Raw genomic sequence first — 18,480 nt, forward strand, 5'->3', positions numbered from 1 at the left:
TCTGGAGGTTCAAGGAGGTGGTCTCGTGACAGCTGGCATCTGTGAGACTCGGGGACGTGCTGTGCCCCACAGAGATGTCCTGAAGGGGAGAATGAGCCCATCTGAGGCCCAGGGGGCCATTGACTCAGGAAGCCCCAGGCCAGGCTGCACCTTCCGCTCTCCAGAAGGCACTGCCCCAGGACACTGGACCAGGAAAGAGGGCACTGAGTGCAGTGCCCTGAGAGTATGAGGGTGTGAGGGCAGGATGCCAGGCTGAGGTCTGCAGGGCAGGGGCTCTGAGCTGGCTTTGGGAATATAAATCAGGGACTGGTCAGCAGTGGGGAGTGGGAGACCCGGATGGCCCAAGGAAAGGCCCGCTGGAGGAGGAGGGTGTGGCCAGCATCCTCGGGAGGGCCGTGAGGCCCCCTGGCTGAGCCCCCACCTCCAGGGCTGGCCGGAAGCTGGGCAGTGGTCCAGAGGGCCTGCAGCGGTTGGAGTCAGCTGACCTCAGCTGGCTCCTCTGCAGGAGCGTGACCTGGGGGCTGCAGGTTCGGCTCCTTGCAGACGTCACTGTATTTTATCTTCGTGCTCTACCCACGGGCCCCCCAGGAGCTGGCCGTTCGCCAGGGCCTCTGGTGCTGCAGCTCAGGGTGTGATCTAGGAGCGGGACGGTGGGGGTCCGGGTCCTGCGATCCAGGAGCGGGATGGTGAGGCGAACTGCTCTGAGTCGGATGGTGTGGGCATCCATCCAGGTGAAGGTTCTGAGGGGCTCATGAGGTTTGTTGGGCACTTGGCTCGGCAGAGTGGCCTGCCGGGTGCAGTCATGGGGGCTGCGAGGGGCTGAGTCCGAGGACTGTGTGCCACGAGCACCGGCCCAGGTCTCAAAGCCCTCGGGTTTCTAGTAAGGGAGTGAGCTGCCTGTACCCCTGGGGTGCTGTGGGGGACCTGGGCCTGGCATGTGGGGCTCCCCCAGCCCAGGGTTATCTTCTGCCTCTTACTGGGAGCCCTCTGGGCTTGGATGTGGCCGCAAGAGGTGGGTCCAGCTCTCTCGGTCCTCGGGGCCTCCCAGGGGTCGGCCTGCCTCTGGGCTCTGCGGCGAGGGGCTGTTTCCAGACCCTTCCTCTCAGCTTAGATGGGCCTGGGGACAAAGGTCTCCGTGCTACTGGGGACAAAGGTCTTCCTGCTTGGAAGTCCCCTCACCAAGCTCCCACTCTGTGATGGGGTCTTCGGGAAACCGAGGGCCTTGTCTGGGGGTGGGGGGGCCGAGGAGCCGGCCCTGAGGAGGTCGAGGCCACCGCAGGGGCCTGGTGGAGGGGGACCATAGGAGGGTGGGCTTGGGTGGGCTTGGGGGAGGCTGCTGTGACGGCATCTGGGCATTCCCGACACTCCTAGCTGGCTCAGGCTGAAACAGTGCCGTGTGGACAGCCCTCTGGCCCCGCACCGGGCTGCGGGTTGTGACTTTTCCCTTCAGCTGACTCGTTTGCCCCAGTCCAGGGCCCTTAGTTCTCTTACCGGAGAGGAGGGGTGGAGGTGGGGGTCCCCCAGGAGCCTGCGGCAGCCCCGAGGAGCCATCTTGGGTGCTTGTGCGGCTCTGGGTGGGGTCCACAGCCTGACCCCTGGGTCCCGGCCTCTCTTGGGAAGGGCAGTTTGAGCTTCATGGACTCTGAAGTCTGAGGTCTGTAAACGCCCATCCGCACGGTGCCCTGGTGTCCTCCCTTCTGTCCACGTGGGTCTCCTTGGGGCAGTGTGCAAGTGAATGCCCGCCTCTCTGCCTCCTTCCATCGGCTTCTCTCCCTGGGCTTCCAGGGACTGGGCCATGCCCTGTCCACCCATCTGCTCAGCCCTCCAGCCCCAGGGCTGCCCCATTCCCTACCGGGCTGACCCAGGCCATCCTGGCTGATGCTCTGGGTTGGCATCCAGCTCCTGGTCTCCCCTGGACCCCCCTTTTCTTTCTGCAGCTGGATGGGACTTTCAGAGGTGTGTGTCCTGTCCTGTCCCTTTCCTGTGGCACAGGAACTTGCCCCTGCTCCCGTGTACCCCTTGTACCGGCTCTCCAGCTGGTGTGAGAGGCCCGTTCATCAGGAGTATCTCTGATCTGGCTCTGGGCCTTTGCACATGCTGCCTCCTATGCCTGAACTATTACCCTTGTCTTTCGTGCCTCTTTACTTTCCTTGTCGCTTCTTCCGGGCAGCCTTCCTGCCTTTGTCTGAGCCCATCAAAACCCTTCTCGCTGCACGTTAGGCTCCCTGCTGAACCATCCGTCAGCTGCACGGGAGCTGGGCCCCATGTGCCCTGGCCTGTGTATGCCTGGCCCCAGACAGGTCCTGATGTGGAATTAGCCAGACGAATTAACGAGAGGCGGGTGTGCTCTGTGAGTGTGTGTGGCTGCTGAGAGGCAGAGACCGGGCCGTGGTCTGGCCCTCACTGGCCCTGCCGGGCGTGCTGGCTCGGGGCCGACACGGCTTGGCCCCTGGTCTGGGGGGCGGGGGGCGCTGCCCAGGGAGCCGCGGGCTGACCATGGCGTCCCTCACCCTGCAGCCGTGCAGGAGGAGAGGCAGCGGGGCAAGGACCGGAATGAGAACGAGGTGGAGTCCACCAGCAGTGCCAACGAGGACATGCCGGTGGAGAAGATTCTGGAGGCGGAGCTGGCCGTCGAGCCCAAGACCGAGACGTACGTGGACGCGAACATGGGGCTGAACCCCAACTCGGTGAGCGCCACCCCTGCCCACGTGGTCCCCCCGTCCCCACCGGGACCGCAGGGGCCGGCGTTGCCTGGGGACCGCTGGCCCCTGGTGAGCGTTGTGGGCGAGAGGCCCCATCTGTCGTGGGCCGTGCTGACGCCCGGGACCCCGCACGTGCTGTCCTGCCCCACGGGGCCTGCAGCCCGCGCTCAGCTGGGTGTCGGGGGTCCCGTGTGTGCCCCCATGTGGGGTCAGGGCTGGGCCCAGAGCCTGTGGCCCTGAGGTGGCACTGGCCTCTCTCCCTCCGTCCTCCGCCTGGTTCGCCGCGGCTTCCATCGTGCTGGACACGCCCTGTTCGTCCACCCGTGCACCGCCAGGGCCCTTGCACGTGCAGCTCTCTCTGATTCCTCCTCTCGCGTCTGTCTGGGCTCAGGGGTCTCTCTTCCTGGGGCCCTTGCCCCCTGTGGCCTTCCTCCACGGTCCTGTGAAGGCGGGCCTGGCCCCAGGGCGTGGCTCAGAGCTCCCTTCGCGGCCCCCGGCACGCGGCAGCCGGTCGCGGGGTGCGTGGTGGGTTAATTCTCCGGCCCCGGCCAGGGACCCCGCCTGCCCGCGGGTGCTCACACGCAGCCCTCACCCCGGCTACGCGTGCCCCGTGTGCTCACGAGGCCCCGGCACTGTGAGGCCACCGTGGCTGGCCACCTGGCTTCCCCAGACCCCCGTGGGGGCGCCCAGTGCCCAGGGCCACAGCCCCTGTCGGGCCTCCGCTCTGGCGCCCAGCCGGGGAGCAGGTGCACGCGGGGCCCGAAGGCAGGCGTCCGGCCCTCTGCTTGTGGACCGAGCCCCCCCCCCACGGGCCCGGGGTGGGGGGGGGGGGGGGGGGCGGCGGCTTCGAGGGGTTCACGGTGGGACAGAAGCTCCGGGACAAAATCGGGAGATAGACCAGGGGCTTCCAACGTTTTTCTTCCGTCGAGTGCAGACGTTATTAGGAACAACCAGCTGCCTCCTGTTCCCCCTGCTCTCAGAACCGGCCCGGAGCTTCGGGCCGTGCCGAGGGCTGGCCGCGTTGGGGGACGCCAGCCTGCCTTCCTGTGGCTGGCCTTGTTACAGCTTCCTCTGGGTTGGTCTGGCCCCCCTTCGGACAACTCATTAGGCCCCGTCCCTCAGACAGCAGGAGGGTGGCTCACTCTGGAGTGGCACCTTGGGACACGTGACCTGTGCGGCCAGGTGCAGAGGCCACTGCCCGGGAGTGGTTCAGGGGCTGCGCTGGGCCCCTCGTGGGCTCCTAGGGGGCCAACAGCCGGTGGCCAGGGAGGCTGGTTCCCTGGGCTTCCTCCAAGAGCTTTGAGGCTCCTCCACGTGCCCCCCTGCCCCACGAGGCTTCCCCGGGCCCCTCTCCACCTGACGGGGCCGGAGGCGCAGAGCCCAGCAGGGGTGGCCTCGGACAAGGGTAGCTACTGGGTGTGTCACCCTCGTGAGCTGGGGACCCCACGCAGGCCAGCCTCTGTGCCAGTGCGGATGATGGGGGTGCTGCGTGGGGACACATGTGCCCTGAGCGGAGCCTGGCCCCCGGCTTCTGGTCGATGCGGAATCTGCTGCAGGGAACGCGGGAGGGAACGCCCACCCCCACAGGCCAGCCCTGGGCAGCAGAGGGATTTTGGGGTGAGGGCAAGTATAGGGGTGTGCTGGGGGCCGTCACCCTGGGCTGGGGGTCCCGTGAGCCCCAGAAGCCCTGGCTGACGCCTGTTCCTACAGCCCACGTGCCCCCCCCCCCCCCCGCTCACCCAGCCCCTCCCCACCTGGTGGCCTCTGTGACAGTTTGTCACCTGGCTTCCCGTGCAAGCCCTCAGCAGGCCTCTCCCGCGGGACCCCGGGTGTGGAGACTGCGCCTCCCTTTAGGGCAGATGGCCGCCGTCTGGGGAAGCTCCTCAGAGGAGCCTTTGCCCCTGCCAGGGGGCCCCGGCCCTCGTGGGTCCCGGAGCGACGGATTTCTGCCCCCACCCCCCCTCGCTCAGGAGCCTGGGAGGCCTGCCTGCGTTTCCTCGTCGGTGAGGATGAGCGGAGGGGTCCCTTCTGGCTGGAACTTTGCAGAAGGGGCTCTGATGCCCGCACCTGGATACCGCCTCCCAGCTGGGAGGAAGAAATGGCACGGAGGGGCCGGCACTGTCCCCCGCCCCCCGGGTCCCCCCGGCCCAGCTCCAGCTTCACACCTGCCTTTCTCTTTCCCCGACTGCGCCACAGGGTCACCGGGCCCCGCACCGAGTGCTTCAGACGGCAGCGTTTTTAGTATCTTGCGGTCCCAGATCCGTGTCTGCGGACTGGGGTCGGGTGTGGCAGGGCTGGGTCCTGCTGGGGAGGACGCCCCCTTGCCCTTGCGGGTGCCGGAGGCGTCCTTGGCTCGCGTCCTCCAGCGAGCGTCTCTCCTGCTCACCGTTCCCGTCTCTGACCCGGGTCTCCTCCGTCGTCGGCCCACCGGGGCATGCCCCCAAAGGGAGATGTAAAGTGGCCCGTCCGCACATCCGGTCTTGCGGCCTTCCTCAGCCCGGGGCGGGTGCCGCGGGGGGGGGGGTGGGGGGGGGGGGCCCGGGGGGGGGCCCCCCCCCCCGGGGGGGCCCCCGGGGGTCCCCCCCCCCCCCCCGCCCAGCCCAACGACCCCGTCACCAACATCTGCCAGGCGGCGGACAAGCAGCTCTTTACCCTGGTCGAGTGGGCCAAGCGGATCCCGCACTTCTCAGAGCTGCCCCTGGACGACCAGGTCATCCTGCTGAGGGCAGGTAAGTGGCCGGTCTGGTCGGGGCCGGGGAAGGCATCGGAGGGGCGAGGGCGTGGGCCTTGGGGCCCCGTGGTCGGGCCAGACCCTGGGACGCCCCATCCTCCCGCAGCGTGGGGCTCCCTGCCCCGTCTGGCCTCGCTCCGCCCTCCCGAAGGAGGTGTTGGGTTTGGGGGTCTCTAAGTGGCCTTCTGAGAGGTAAAGCGCCGTCTGGGGGCCTCTGGAGAGGGTGAGGGGACTGTGACTGTCACGGGCTGCCCCTGCCCTCTCCCCACACCGAGGCCTCAGCTCCTTCTCTGGGCGGGGGTTGCGATGCCGGCAGGTGGGTGGGAGCGTCGGCACCGGGGTTCAGCTCGGGCCCAGTTCCTGACACGTGACGGGCGTGCCGTTTTCTGCCGGTTTCTGCCGTGAGACCAGGGTCCTCAGAGCAAGTTCCTGCCGGAGGGACAGCAGGGACGGGGGAACCAGCTATGCTGGGCCTTCCTTCAGAGGGTGCTGGCAGGGGCAGCCCAACCCCCCGCCAGCCTCCTGCCCCACCTGGCTACCTGAACGTGCTGGGTGGTGCTGTGTCCACCGGCTGAGGCCGTACCCCGACCCCAGCCGTGCCCCCAGCTGGGCGCTGAGGGAATGGCAGAGGGCAGCCGGGCCCAGAGGTAGGAGGGGACCAGGCAGGCCCCACGGGGCACCAGGGAGAGCAGAGTGACTCCCGAGTGATCCCACGGTGTCAGGGCTAGGGCCAGCCGGGGAGGGCAGGTGCTCTTGGGGCCAGTTCCGCCCCCAGCCTGGCGGGGAGGGGAGGGGCACCTTCTCCAAGAGCTCCCACTCTAGTTGGGGCATAAAACCCAACACCCAGAGCCATCAGGGGAAGGTGGGCAGAGGCCCACGTTCTTGACCTGACTCACTGTGGTGGGGTAACCCCTGCTGTGCCTCAGTTTCCCCTTCTGTAAAACGGGGCTACTCCGGGTTTTGTTGTAGCATTGTAGTCAGTATGGAACGGGATGGTCTACGTGATCCCGTCTGCCACGGAGCCCGGAGCCTTCCGAGCCCTTGGCAGTGTGGCTGTGAATTTCGCTGTCCTTGGGGAAGAGGCTCCGGGCTTCCCAGTTCCACAGGAGTCAGTGAGAACCAAGCACAGAAATTGTTTCCGTTTCAACGTTTTCTTCCGTACCTTTTCCTGACCCGAGATACCTGCTCTGGTCCGTCTGCGCTGGGAACTCATGTAAAGAGAGGGTCCGGTTTGTCTGAGGCTCAGCCTTACTTCACTTTGATAATGTACTATTTGGTGGTGCCCCAGGTGGCACACGTTAACGCGAGAGTTCGCTGCTGAGACGAGGTTCGCGGAAGCAGCTCCAGGGTCGCCCCGGAGAGAGGCCCCCACATCCTCCGTGGCTTGCGCACCCTTGTGGGAAGAGACTTCTCTGGGCACATGAGTTTGGGAGCACCTGGTTAAACAGAGCCAAATCGGGTGCTCTGTGCAGGACTTGTCAGGGTCTTTATCGCCCCAGTTTGCACCGTAGAAGAAAGAGGCGTTTCCCAAACATAGGTGCTTGGGAACCTCGTTCCTGTGGCACGCTCACGTAGGGGTTCCCCAGACCCCACTTTGGGATGGTCCTGTGATAGAGCGTGCCGCCTTTGGATGGCAGCCCCACGGGGGGGGGGGAGGGTGGCCCCGGGGCCCGGACGCAGCCGCGTGACCCTGCGCCCTCCTCCCCCCAGGCTGGAACGAGCTGCTCATCGCCTCCTTCTCCCACCGGTCCATCGCCGTGAAGGACGGGATCCTCCTGGCCACCGGGCTGCACGTCCACCGGAACAGCGCCCACAGCGCCGGGGTGGGCGCTATCTTTGACAGGTGGGGCCCCCGGCCCGCATTCCCGTCCCGCTTAGCGTGGGTTCCGTTCACGTGGATTTCAGACGTGGACGCGGAAGTGTAGGCACGAAGGTTCGCGTCTCCCTGAGTCTGTCAGCGAGGGGCACCCAACAGCCGCAGCCTGAACGTTTTGATTTATTTCCTCCCGGCTCTCTTTGTTTTATTAAAAAAAAAATTTTCTAACGTTTATTCATTTTTGAGAGAGATCGGGAGGGAGGGAGGGAGAGAGAGGGAGAACGAGCAGGGGAGGGGCAGAGAGAGGGAGACACAGAATCCGAAGCAGGCTCCGGGCTCCAAGCCGTCGGCACAGAGCCCGACACGGGGCTCGAACCCACGAACTATGAGATCATGACCCGAGCCGAAGTCGGCCGCTTCACCGACCGAGCCACCCAGGCGCCCCAGTCATGGCTTTTAAAAATTTTTTTTTTTTCAACATTTATTTATTTTTTGGGACAGAGAGAGACAGAGCATGAACGGGGGAGGGGCAGAGAGAGAGGGAGACACAGAATCCGAAGCAGGCTCCAGGCTCTGAGCTGTCAGCACAGAGCCCGACGCAGGGCTCGAACCCACGACCCACGAGATCATGACCCGAGCCGAAGTCGGACGCTCAACTGACGGAGCCACCCAGGGGTCCCCTCCTGGCTCTCTTTAAACTCCTGTGCTGGGGAGGGAGCACTGCACTTTCTGAAAAGGAGGAGTCACCGTCTTACAGCAGCTGCTGTGTTTTTAACACGTCGAAGCCTGAGAGCACCCTGCCGTGTCGGCCGATGCTCCTTCACCTCCCGGGACCCCTGCGCTCCGTAGCATACACGCAGGGAGGCAGCGCTGGCAGGGGTGGGGGAACCCCGCGCCTCCAGTCTAGTGGCTCCACACACACAGCTCCCTTGTGCTCCACCCGGCAGGGTGGACAGGAGCTGCCCGTCCCCGGCTGCAGGCACCTGGGTGTCTGCTTGGGCCAGCTGCAGAGGAAGGGCTGGGAGAGACGTCGTAGGGTCCCTGGGGCGGGGAACGCAGCACGGGAGCAGTGAGGGACGGTGGTGGCAGGGCTCCCAGGGAGCCCGAGTGTGGGAGCCCTGAGTCAGAGGTGAGCGGGGCCCCCCGGCCGTCACCCACCGGAGAATAAACGCAGGAACCACGCTGCCCTGTAGGACAGTTCTGGTAGGACCAAGAAGTCGGCCCTCGAGCTCCCCGGGATGCGTCAAGTGCAAACGGGCTGTGGCCACATACCCTGGCAAGTGCTGGTTTAAACAGCATCTAGGTGTGTCTTCGCTGCAGGACTTCTCAGGGCCTTTAACAGGCTGATGTACAAGGTGCCAGCAAAGGCGGCTGCGGGGTGCAGCCATTGTCCACAGAGGCCTTCTTTAGAGGGGATAGCCTGCTGGGATCTGCTTTGCTTTAGGAGTGCAGCACCAACCGTGCACCCAGCCGCCAGTTCTGTGTCACAGCTGCTAGAGAGGTGACAGCGACAGAGGCGTGGGGCTGCACCCCGAGTGGGCCCAGAGCGGCATCAGAAGGAATCCGCTCCTCCTTGCCCTTCGAGCGAATGGAACGGGTGACCCCTGCCTCCGGGCCCCACTGGCCGCAGCAGAGGTGGTGGGGCGTGTAGGCGACTGTCCCCTCCCACTCTGTCCCCGAGGCTCCCTGGGATCTCCCCCTCTCCAGCCCGCAGGCCCTTGGGGGCTCCCCGGCGCCTCGGGGTGGTCGTCCAGGTTCTTCCCAGGCCACGGTCCTTGGTCCCCTGTGGCCCAGCCTCGCCAGCCACTTGCCACTTCTTGGACACGGCCGTCGAGTTCTGGGGGCCAGTGAGCAGGCCGACGAGGTCGGGGAGCACAGGCAGCCCGGGGACCCAGGAGCCGGCTGCCCGCAGGGGTGGGCCAGCTGAGGTTGGGTCGGGGCTCGCCCTGTGACAGGTGGCATGGCTTGGTCTGGAAGTGAAGCCCCCTCGGGCAGCTGGGAAGGAGCAAGGGGGGGCCACGTCTGGGGGACCCACAGGAGCGGTGTGGGTGCCGTGCACCACGGCCCTGCTTCGAGCCGTGGGGAGCCGTGGCGGCGGACTCTTTCCACCGTGTCCCGGTCCCTGGCTCCCCCCCGGTGCCGCTGTCACAGGTCCCTTCCTGGCAGATCCCACCTGCAGACCGTCCTGAGAAAGGAAAGGGAGCCTCCCGTGTCCGGGTGGGACCACACGCGGGGCACGGGGGACGTCAGGCCCCGGCCGGGCGGCTTCTGGGTTTGGCCCGGCCGTTCTCGGCTGTGCCCGGTGTCCACGCCGCTTCCCGAGCGAGTCCTCTGGGGAAGCCGCGGGGGTCCCCGGCGAGGCCACGGCCTGACTGGGACCGCGGTGCCGCGTCCTCCGCAGGGTGCTGACGGAGCTCGTGTCCAAGATGCGGGACATGCAGATGGACAAGACGGAGCTGGGCTGCCTGCGTGCCATCGTCCTCTTCAACCCCGGTACGGCCCCCCTGGCGCTCGCGGCCCATTGCTCGTGGCCTCCTCGCTGGCGGAGCGGCCACACCGCCGCCTTCTCGTGGCTCTCGTGGGCGTGAGAACGTGGCGGCCTCCGCGGGCAGTGGGGCTCAGTGACTCGCGCTCCTCCTTCGCGGTGCGGCGGGGCCTGTGGCCGAGCCCTCTGAGCCCCGCGTCCGCGGCGTGGCGCCACCGGCCACCAGAATCCCGGTCGCTGGAAGCGGCAGCGTCTTCGTGAACTTCTCGTAGGGAAGGTCTGGAGCCCGGAAGGTCTGCTAGGGGCGGGTGGGGACGCAGGGGGGCAGGCTCGGGGCCGCCGCGGGCTTCTAGGGAGAGGTGGGCGAGCTGGCCGGGCCGTGGTGAAGGCGGGGGCGGGGGGGGGGGGGGGGGGGGGGGGGGGGTAGCGGGCCCCCCTGCCTTCCTGCCTTGCGGCCGCTCCAGTGCTGAGGGATCCGCCTGTGGATCCGTGAACGTCTCCTTTAGGGGAGACCCCGTTTCTGTGGGGCATTTTGTCCCCCAGATTTATGCTCTAAGCCTGTGATCCTGCCAGCGTGGGAGGCCGGGCCACACATCTCGGCCCCGCCCGGGTGGGGTCCCCGTTCAAGTTGTGCGTGGCCCGGCCGCTGGTGCCCCTTCGCTGTCCGAGTCCTGGGTGTGGGGCTGCTGGGGACAGGAAGGAGATGGCTGGAGCTGGGGCCTCCTCAGGGCCTGGGGGCGCTGAGCTAAGGAGAAGCCTGGCGCGTCCCCGAGAGGCCCAGGACCCCAGGCCTCCTGTGGCATTCAAGCTGGGCCTCGGCGCACCTGCCGGGATGTCAGGCTGCCGGGGCAGTGCTGCTGTGAGCGCCCCCCCGACCTGGGGCCCAGAGGCGACCCGACGGCGGGCCTGTCCCGTGGCTGAGCCGCTGTGGGGCCGGCTTCAGACGTCAGCAAGCGGGCAGTGGTGGGCTCCAGCCTCCGGCCCCCAAGCCATCAGGTGGGACCACACTTGGCTGGGACCAGACCCGGGGCCTCGTGAACCCTAGCGCGATACCACCAAGGGCTGGCTGCTGCGGGGAGAGAAGGGCTCGTTGGACGTTGGCTTGTTGGGCCTTGGGAAGCCCCGGGAGACAAGGAGGCAGAGAGGACGCTGGACGGAACTGCCTGGCCCGGTGGGCTCCGACTGGTTCCGGGAGCCCCACGACGCTCACCCAGCTGAGCCCTGGCCCGCCCCGTGCGCCTCGGATCCCACCGGCGGGCCCTGGAGGCTTTGGTGGCTGTGGTCCGGGCATCGCCGTCCACGGGCAGAGCCCCTTCCGGACCGGGCTCCCGCCCTCAGGGTCCCAGGACTTGGGGGGGGGCGGCTGTTTCTGGGGTGTTGCTGGGGTGAAGGTTCGGAGCTTTCATCTACCTCAAAGGAACGGAGTCCCAAGTGCAGCAACGGTGGGACATCAGCCTGGTTGCCACGGTAACCAGTGGGGGGGGGAGGGCAGTCCCCTTGCGTCTGAGCCCCGATGGGGAAGCTGTGTCGCCAAGTCCAGGGATGGGCCTGCGGTCCCGTGGCCAGCGAGTGGCAAGTCGGGACCCAGAGCCTGCTCGTGGCTGCCGGCCTCGTCCGAGCGGGGAGCTCGCCTGAGTGCCGGGGTGTCCCGTGCAGCCTCCCGGGCCAAGGCCTCTGACCCGCAGCCCCTTCCCCTGCAGACTCCAAGGGGCTCTCGAACCCGGCGGAGGTGGAGGCCCTGCGGGAGAAGGTCTACGCGTCCCTGGAGGCATACTGCAAGCACAAATACCCTGAGCAGCCGGGAAGGTGAGCCCGCGGCCCCGGCCCCCTGCCCCGGGGGCCCTCGGGGCCTCAGTGCAGACCCCCTGGCCCCAGGCCGGACGGCCGCCCGCTCTCCCGCACGGCTGTGGGAATTAGAAGGCGGCACCGCCTCCGTCAGGGAAGGTGTGCGGAGGGCGGGGACCCCACGGATGCGCTGACACACCCCTGCAACTCACCGGAAACGGTGCGCACGCGGCAGGTGCTGGTCTCCGTGGGGTGTGTGAAAACGAAGCCAGCGGTCTCCTCCGCCCCTGAAGGGAACCCCTAGAGGCGGGGCCTTTGCGTGCTAGCCCCCAGCAGGGACGGGGGCCAGCGCAGAGCGGGTGCTTCCTAAATAAACGTGTTCAGAGTTTGCCTCCCACCTGACCGGGGGGGGGGGGGGGGGGGCCGGCAGGGCTGGGGCGCATTTCTGGGGCCGCGGGGCCAGACGCACAGGAGGTGGCTTGGTGCTGCCGTGCCTGTCGTCCTCCTCTAGCCCCTCCCTCCGAAAGGGCCTCTCCTGGCAGGGCGCGTGCCCCCAGCCCCGGACACCAGACCTCCCTCTCCCCCGCCCGCCCCGCGGTGCCCGCTGGCCCGCGCACCCGACCGTGCCCCGCTCCCTCCCGGCCTCATCTGCTTTGGTTGAAACTGAAACGTCCCGGGGAGGATGGAGGGCAGGCCTGCTTGTTTTTCCTGGCTGCACGCCGCAGCCCATCTCGCCAGCTCAGCAGAAAACCGCTTTCTCTGGCCCCGGTCCAGCCTCTATGCTGCGTTTTTGCCTTTAAAACGTGGGTTGCATGGCAGCCAACCCCAGGGCTTTCTCCCCTGAAATACAGGCAGGCGCTGTGAATAGTTAACGAGGCCCCGCAGCCCCTCGAGGGTCCGTGTGGTTGCTCGGGGGGGGGGGGGGGGGCAGCTGTGGACATCCCCGGAGGGGACAGGGCACTATCCTTGGTGGCAGAGCAGCTAAGCCTGGTGTCCCTCCTCCAAGAGCCCCAGCCTTCCCCCTTCCCTCCCCCAGTCAGTCTGCCCCTCCCCACCCCCAGGGGCCAGGCAGGGCCTGGGGATCATGCCTCTGGCCCAGCTCCAATAGAGCTATTTCTGGGGAAGGGGTGGGTGTTGGCATGGAGCACCCGGGATGCCAGCGCTTCATGGGGTGAGGCTTGCTCGAGCACAGACCTGCTGCCTGGCCCACGAACGGCCCCACCTTAGTCTCCCCGCTGTGGCCAAAGGCACTGCTGATACTCTGATCCGGTTTCGTAGCTCTCTCCCCGACTTAAAATCCTGCTGTGGCTCCCTATTGCCCTTGGAGAGAGAGAACCCACATATTTTAGCTTTCCCGTAATGCCCGACTCGGCCTGCGCCAGCCCAGCCACTGCCTGGCCCTGACTCTTCATCCCAGGTCTCTCTTACCTGGATCTTCCTTCGGGGTCTTTGTGTCCACCCTGCCTGTTCCCGCCCCCAGGCCCTGGCCGGCTGAGCGGCCCCACCTCCCCCTCGGGCTCAGCACCGGTGGGCGGTGGGCGCAGGACCAACCTGGGTCCTGTCCCCAGGCGCCCAGCAGGCGGCCACCGGCACGGGGGGGGGGGGGGGGGGGGGAGGGGGGGAGGGGAGAGGGGGGAGGGCCGCCTGCTTCCTCTTCCACGGGCCCTCCCACAGGTTCGCCAAGCTGCTGCTGCGCCTTCCTGCTCTGCGCTCCATCGGCCTCAAGTGCCTGGAACACCTTTTTTTCTTCAAACTCATCGGGGACACGCCCATCGACACCTTCCTCATGGAGATGCTGGAAGCTCCACACCAAATGACTTAGGCCCGCGGCCCGTCCTTCGCGTCCGCCCGCCCGCGGCCCCCCCCCCCCCCGCCCCCGGCCTGGCCACCCCTCCTCCTGGCCGCCAGCTGCTCGTCCGGCTGAGCCCCGTCCCCGCCCCTTCTCCGCCTGGCCTGTTCGAAGTGGGGGCCCAGCCTGCTAAGCCTAAGGTTGCCGACGCCTCCTTACGTTCAGGGCAGCGCGGCTCACCTGGCCGCCGGCCTGCCCTGGAGCTGTAGCGGCCGCTGGTGATTGGAACATCCCGCGCCACCCTCCTGTGTCTGCAGTGGCCCCTTCGCCGCCCGTCAGGTGCCCCCCGGCCAGCGCGCCCCGCCCAGCGTCAGTGGCGGGGTGCCAACGACCCCACCTGCACCGTCCCCGCCCCGGGGCACTTGAGAGGGGCTCCGGGGCCCCGGGCTCCCCTTCCCTCGCGGGGACGGGCCAGCAGCCCCTTCCCAAAGATGGCTTGCAACTTCGCCCCCGAGCCGACCGGAACGGGAACTGACCTCCGTGCAGGGTTCTGGGGGCCAGCTCAAGGCTGCCGGGACTGGGGTCGCCCACCTTCCCACCTCGGTTTTCTCTCTGCATCACCCTCGTTTCAGTTTCTTCGCTCGCACAGCCCCGTCCGACCCAGGGTAGCCAGACCCAGTGCGTGGCCCGTCCTCCGTTCTGCCTTCTGTTTCGGCCTGTGAGGAGGGGCGGGCTCGCGCCCGGTTCCTGGAGGGCGAGCCCGCTTCCCGGCCTTCCTAGAAGTCCCGGCCACGCTGGTGTGACTCAGCTGACCTCGCGGGCAGGGGTGGGAGGAGGGGAGGCCCGCAGGGGTGGGGGGGGGCATGGAGAGCCAGAGGCCCGGCAGGACGGTGGGGCTGCTTCCTGGAGCTGCTGGGAGAGAGGCCCCCTGTGCTGGCTGGCTGTTGTGTGTCGGAACCTCTTGGAATCGGGGACGTCGCGTGCCAGCGTCCTCGGGCCTGTGGCTAGATGCCGCTCGGGGACAGCCAGCCCGGCTGCTGTCTTGTCTGGGCAGCAGCCTTATGTGGGGCTCCATCGGACACCTGCTCCGGCTCATGGCTCCCCAATCCAGCCCAGCACCTGTTTCCGTAGCATCTCTGCCCACCCGGGCAGGGGCGCTGCCTCCTGGGTGGTGGGGGGGGGGGGGCACGCTCCGAGCTCCGGGGGTGCAGGGGCTCTCTCAGGTTGAACCGGCTTCTTTTGCACTGTAATGCCCTCCCTTTGGTCTGAGTACTTTCTATTCTCACCCCTCATCCTCCATGAACCCAGCGTTTGTCACTAGTGGGGGCCTGAGCAGGGATGGGGGGTGAGGGGATGCAGACGGCTCCTGCCCTCTCGGCCCTTGAGGGGATGACCTGTACCCTGGGGGGGGGGGGGGGGGGGTCCTGAGGCAGGATGCGGAGAGGCAGGCCTGCTGGCCCTCAGGCCTCCGTGGGGAAAGTAGCTGTGGCTCTCTTCCTTCCAGAGTCCCCGGCCAAGCCGGAAAGTGAGGCTCCGGGCAGAGGCTCTGAGGTGGCACAAAACCCTCCTTTCTCCACCGTCCACCCCGTTCATCACGTGGGGAGGTGTCCCCTGCCGGGCGGGCGGCAGAGGCGGGGTGTGCTGGGGCCTGCCCAGCTCCCAGATGCTCCCCCAAATCCCAGCAGCCTTTGGCGGCTCCATTATGACCAGCAGCGACGCAGGGACTCTTGGGGACTGCCTCGCGGGGTCCCCGGTGGTGGAAATAAATGGTAGACTGCCCCTCGCCCAGCATCCCTGGTGCCTTGTGCACCCGGTCCTCCCCACCCCGCCCCCTCGGGCACGTGGGAACGTCATCGTTCCGGGCCCCGGGGTCCCCGGCTGTTAGTCCGTAAAGCACTGAGGCCCCCGGGCTCCCGCCACCTCGACAGCCAGAAACCCCCAGCCCCTCTGCGCCCTGCCCCCCCACAGCCCGCAGGCACAGCGTCCCAGGCCCTTGGGCTGCCCTTCCCTTCCATCTGTCTGCTGTCCTTGTCATCCATCCTGTGCTGTTTGAGAAGGCGGTAGATGGGGAGACGGCCCGTTGCTCAGTAGAGAGGTAGGATTTTTATGTGACCAGACCTTTAATAGTATTACCAATCTGGTTCCATTAAGGTGATTTTTTTGTAATTATTATTATTATTATTATTATTATTATTTTGGTGGGACAATCTTTAATTTTCTAAAGATAGCACTAACATCAGCTCGTTAGCCACCTCTTGCCCGTCCCGCCTCGGCCGGGCCGACGCTGCCCGGGCCCCGGCCTGCAGGTGCCTCCGCGCACTTGCTCCGCGGACTCACTGCCCTGCTTTGACATGCAGACGGGGTTCCCACAGCAGAGGAGCCCAGATGACCGCGTCCCGCATCTGCAAGGTGTCCGCAAAGCCAGGCTCTGGCTTGCCCCCCCCCCCCCCCCAGCCCCCGTCAAGTGTCTCCTTGGAAGCCAGTCTGCCCTTGTCACCTGGAAACACACGGTCTCTGGGGGAAGATGGCCCCACGCCCTCGGCTTTCCAAGTCTCGGCGTTCCTAGAGGACTCGGGCCGGCGGCAAGCATGGGGAGCCACGGCAGGGCTCCCTCCTCTGCGGGGGGCCCCTAGGAGGGCCCGGCCGGACATGCAGCCAGTGGGTAATCAGCTGATGTTGTCCCCATCACGGAATTCGCGCGCGTGGCCTGGTCCCTGCCCTCGCAGGGGTGTGGTGTAAAACGTCCGTGCTGTACAGAGAGGAACTGCGTGGAGCCACACGCCGTCGACACGCAGCACACGCGTAGCAGTTACCAGCGTTTTGTTTTCATTTTTAATGCAGACTTTGCCCCTCCTCCCGTGTTCCTGTACATTTGCTTCCTGTGAGCAAGTAATAAGGACCCCTCCTTTGGTGAAATCCGGGTTCGAATGAATATGTCAAGGCAAGGAGTGCATCTATTTTAAGATGCTTTGGAGCAAGCAGCTTCATCAGCCCCTGATTCTTAGCCATGCCTTAGCTGGGACGCGTAGCTAACGCTTTAGAGAGGTTGACAAGTACACACAGAGATAAAATGTCTAAAGCATCGGGAAAGGTAAAAAAAAAAAAAAAAACTGGTATCTATTTTTGTACAAATGTAATTCTATCCCTTATGTATCTTTGGATGATGGGGGGGGGGGTGGGACCTGTTTTGTTTCTGCTTCTGGACACGGAGGCGAGAGCTTCCCCGCGAAGCCTGGGGCGCGGCGCACGGGCTTTGTACCAACCGCTGCGCGCAGACGTCCCCCTCGGGCGGGGGTGGGCCCGAGACGTTCAAGGGTTTTCTTCCCCTTCCGAGAGGTCTTTAAAGCCTTGCGCTGTCCCGCCCCCGTTGCCAGCCAGCCTTCCTGAGACTCTGTTTGGCTGTGAACTTCCTTCCCTGCGTGATTGTTCTCTGAACACCGCCACCGCAGGTGCCGGGCACGGACGAACAACGGTGTCAGAACGTGGAAAGAAACACAGAAAAACTGAGAGGAGAAACAAAATATGAGCGTTTAAAAATACATCCCCATTCGGTTCTCATTTGTTCTGGGGGCGGGGAGGGGGGGGCGGGGAGGCCTCCCGCTTTGGGTCTGGAAGTCGGCCGCGCGAGGGGCGAGCAGGGCCTCCGGCTGCCGCGGTTGGGGGGGGGGGGCGGGGCCTTCCCGGGTCTGCTCGGCTCCGGAGCCCCCCCGGGGCCGGGCCACAGGTCCGAGAGGGGTCCCCCCCCACATCCGTGGGCAGCGGGCAAGCGGCCACCTGCCTTGCCCCAGGCTGCCCGAGCCCGAACGGGGGAGCAGTCCACACACAGGCCACAAAACGAAGGAGGTCACCTCGCTGCCCCGTTAATAACGAGGTGATGACACCCCGTCTGCTGCGTCCCGTGTGATAAATGCTCTTCGCGTCCACGCTGCCTGCGGGCCGGGCCAGGCCGCGGTTTGGAGGTGGTGCCTGTGCCCTCCCGTGTGCCCTCTGTCCAGCAGGCACCTTCCCAGGGAGGCTCTGCCAGCCCTGAGGGCGGGGTCCTGCTCTGTGGCACCAGACAGCTGGCCGCAGGGTGAGGGCAGCTCTCCGCCGGAACGCGTGCAGCGACAACAGGCCGGGGGCTCCCCTTTCGTTACCTTCCTCCCCTCCCCGAGTGTGCTCACACACACACGTGCACACCAACGACACGCGAGCACACAACGTGCGTGCGTTCACCCACGTGCGCGCGTGCACAACTGGCCCCCCACGCGACACGTACCCACAAGACACGTGTGTGCACGCACACGTACGTTCCCACAGTGCACACAGGACACGCACACACCCACACACGGGTGCAAGGACCTCAGTAGCCCCAGGACGTGCGAGGAGGCCGCAGCGGGGAGCGGCTCACCCGCCTTCTCCCCCCTGGGGCTTATTGGCGAGGCGGCCGCACCGCCACCTCGAGTCGCTCCCCAGGCCCCAGGGCTGGGTCGGGGGCACCCGTGGGACTAGAGCGAGTGACGACGTGGTTTGATGTCAGTTTAAGACGCCTGTCAGGCCTGCTGCTCCCTCCGTGTACCCTCCCCTGGGTCAAGGCCTTGGCCTTGCCCGCGGGAGCTCAGCCAGGACAACCTCAGCCTGGAAGGGGGCGGGCATGGAGAGCCCCACCTCTCCCCGCAGCACAGCCACCCCGCTCTGGCCTCGCCGGGACTGGCCCACGCTCTGTTCCTGTCAAAAGCACGTATATTCCAGCCACGGGGGGCCGCTTCCTTGGTCTGGAGGCAGGGTCAGTCCTGGGAGGGCCTGGGGAATTGGGAGGGTTCCTCCCTGCTGACGGACCCCTTGTCCTACCTTCCACGCGACCAAACCCACTGTTGAGCGGCGGTCGTGTACCCCGAGCAGGTGCCAGCCCGGCTCTGGACGAGGCCCTCGGGAGTGGTCGTGTGGGGAGGGCTCCTGTGGGCTGGGAGGGCCCCAGGTGTAAATGTCCCCGTCCGAGAGCGGCCCGGACAGCTGCAGAGCCAGGAGGGGCCTCGAGGGTCCTTTGGGGGAGACCAGGAAAGCAGTATTCCCCAGGCCCTGCGCCGGTGCTCGCAGGGCAGACCTGTGTCTTCCTAATGAGCCGGGGTGGGGGTGTGGGGGGGGGCGCTCCAGGCCGGGGCCGAGCTGCTTGGCCCTCTCTGTCAGTCTGAG

At 66.6% G+C, this 18,480-nt stretch overlaps 1 protein-coding gene across 6 annotated transcripts in view; it reads left to right on the forward strand.

The window, feature by feature from the left end:
• Positions 1 to 16,849, forward strand: part of RXRA (retinoid X receptor alpha) — an 85,101-nt gene extending 68,252 nt beyond the window's left edge. For 5 of the 6 annotated variants that reach the window (XM_040461463.1, XM_040461467.1, XM_040461466.1 and 2 more), the window contains 6 exons: positions 2,518 to 2,687; positions 5,302 to 5,431; positions 7,144 to 7,276; positions 9,651 to 9,742; positions 11,435 to 11,540; positions 13,194 to 16,849. In XM_040461463.1, the coding sequence (XP_040317397.1) occupies positions 2,518 to 2,687; positions 5,302 to 5,431; positions 7,144 to 7,276; positions 9,651 to 9,742; positions 11,435 to 11,540; positions 13,194 to 13,341 (779 nt within the window). In that variant the 3' untranslated portion in view covers positions 13,342 to 16,849. The remainder of the gene's footprint in view (positions 1 to 2,517; positions 2,688 to 5,301; positions 5,432 to 7,143; positions 7,277 to 9,650; positions 9,743 to 11,434; positions 11,541 to 13,193) is intronic. The other variant, XR_005786456.1, reaches the window with a different exon arrangement.
• Positions 16,850 to 18,480: the final 1,631 nt, after the last annotated feature.

The sequence above is a fragment of the Herpailurus yagouaroundi genome, unplaced genomic scaffold (assembly GCF_014898765.1).
Source record: "Herpailurus yagouaroundi ecotype Mexico unplaced genomic scaffold, PumYag 267, whole genome shotgun sequence".
In the NCBI taxonomy this organism is placed as follows: Eukaryota; Metazoa; Chordata; class Mammalia; order Carnivora; family Felidae; genus Herpailurus; species Herpailurus yagouaroundi.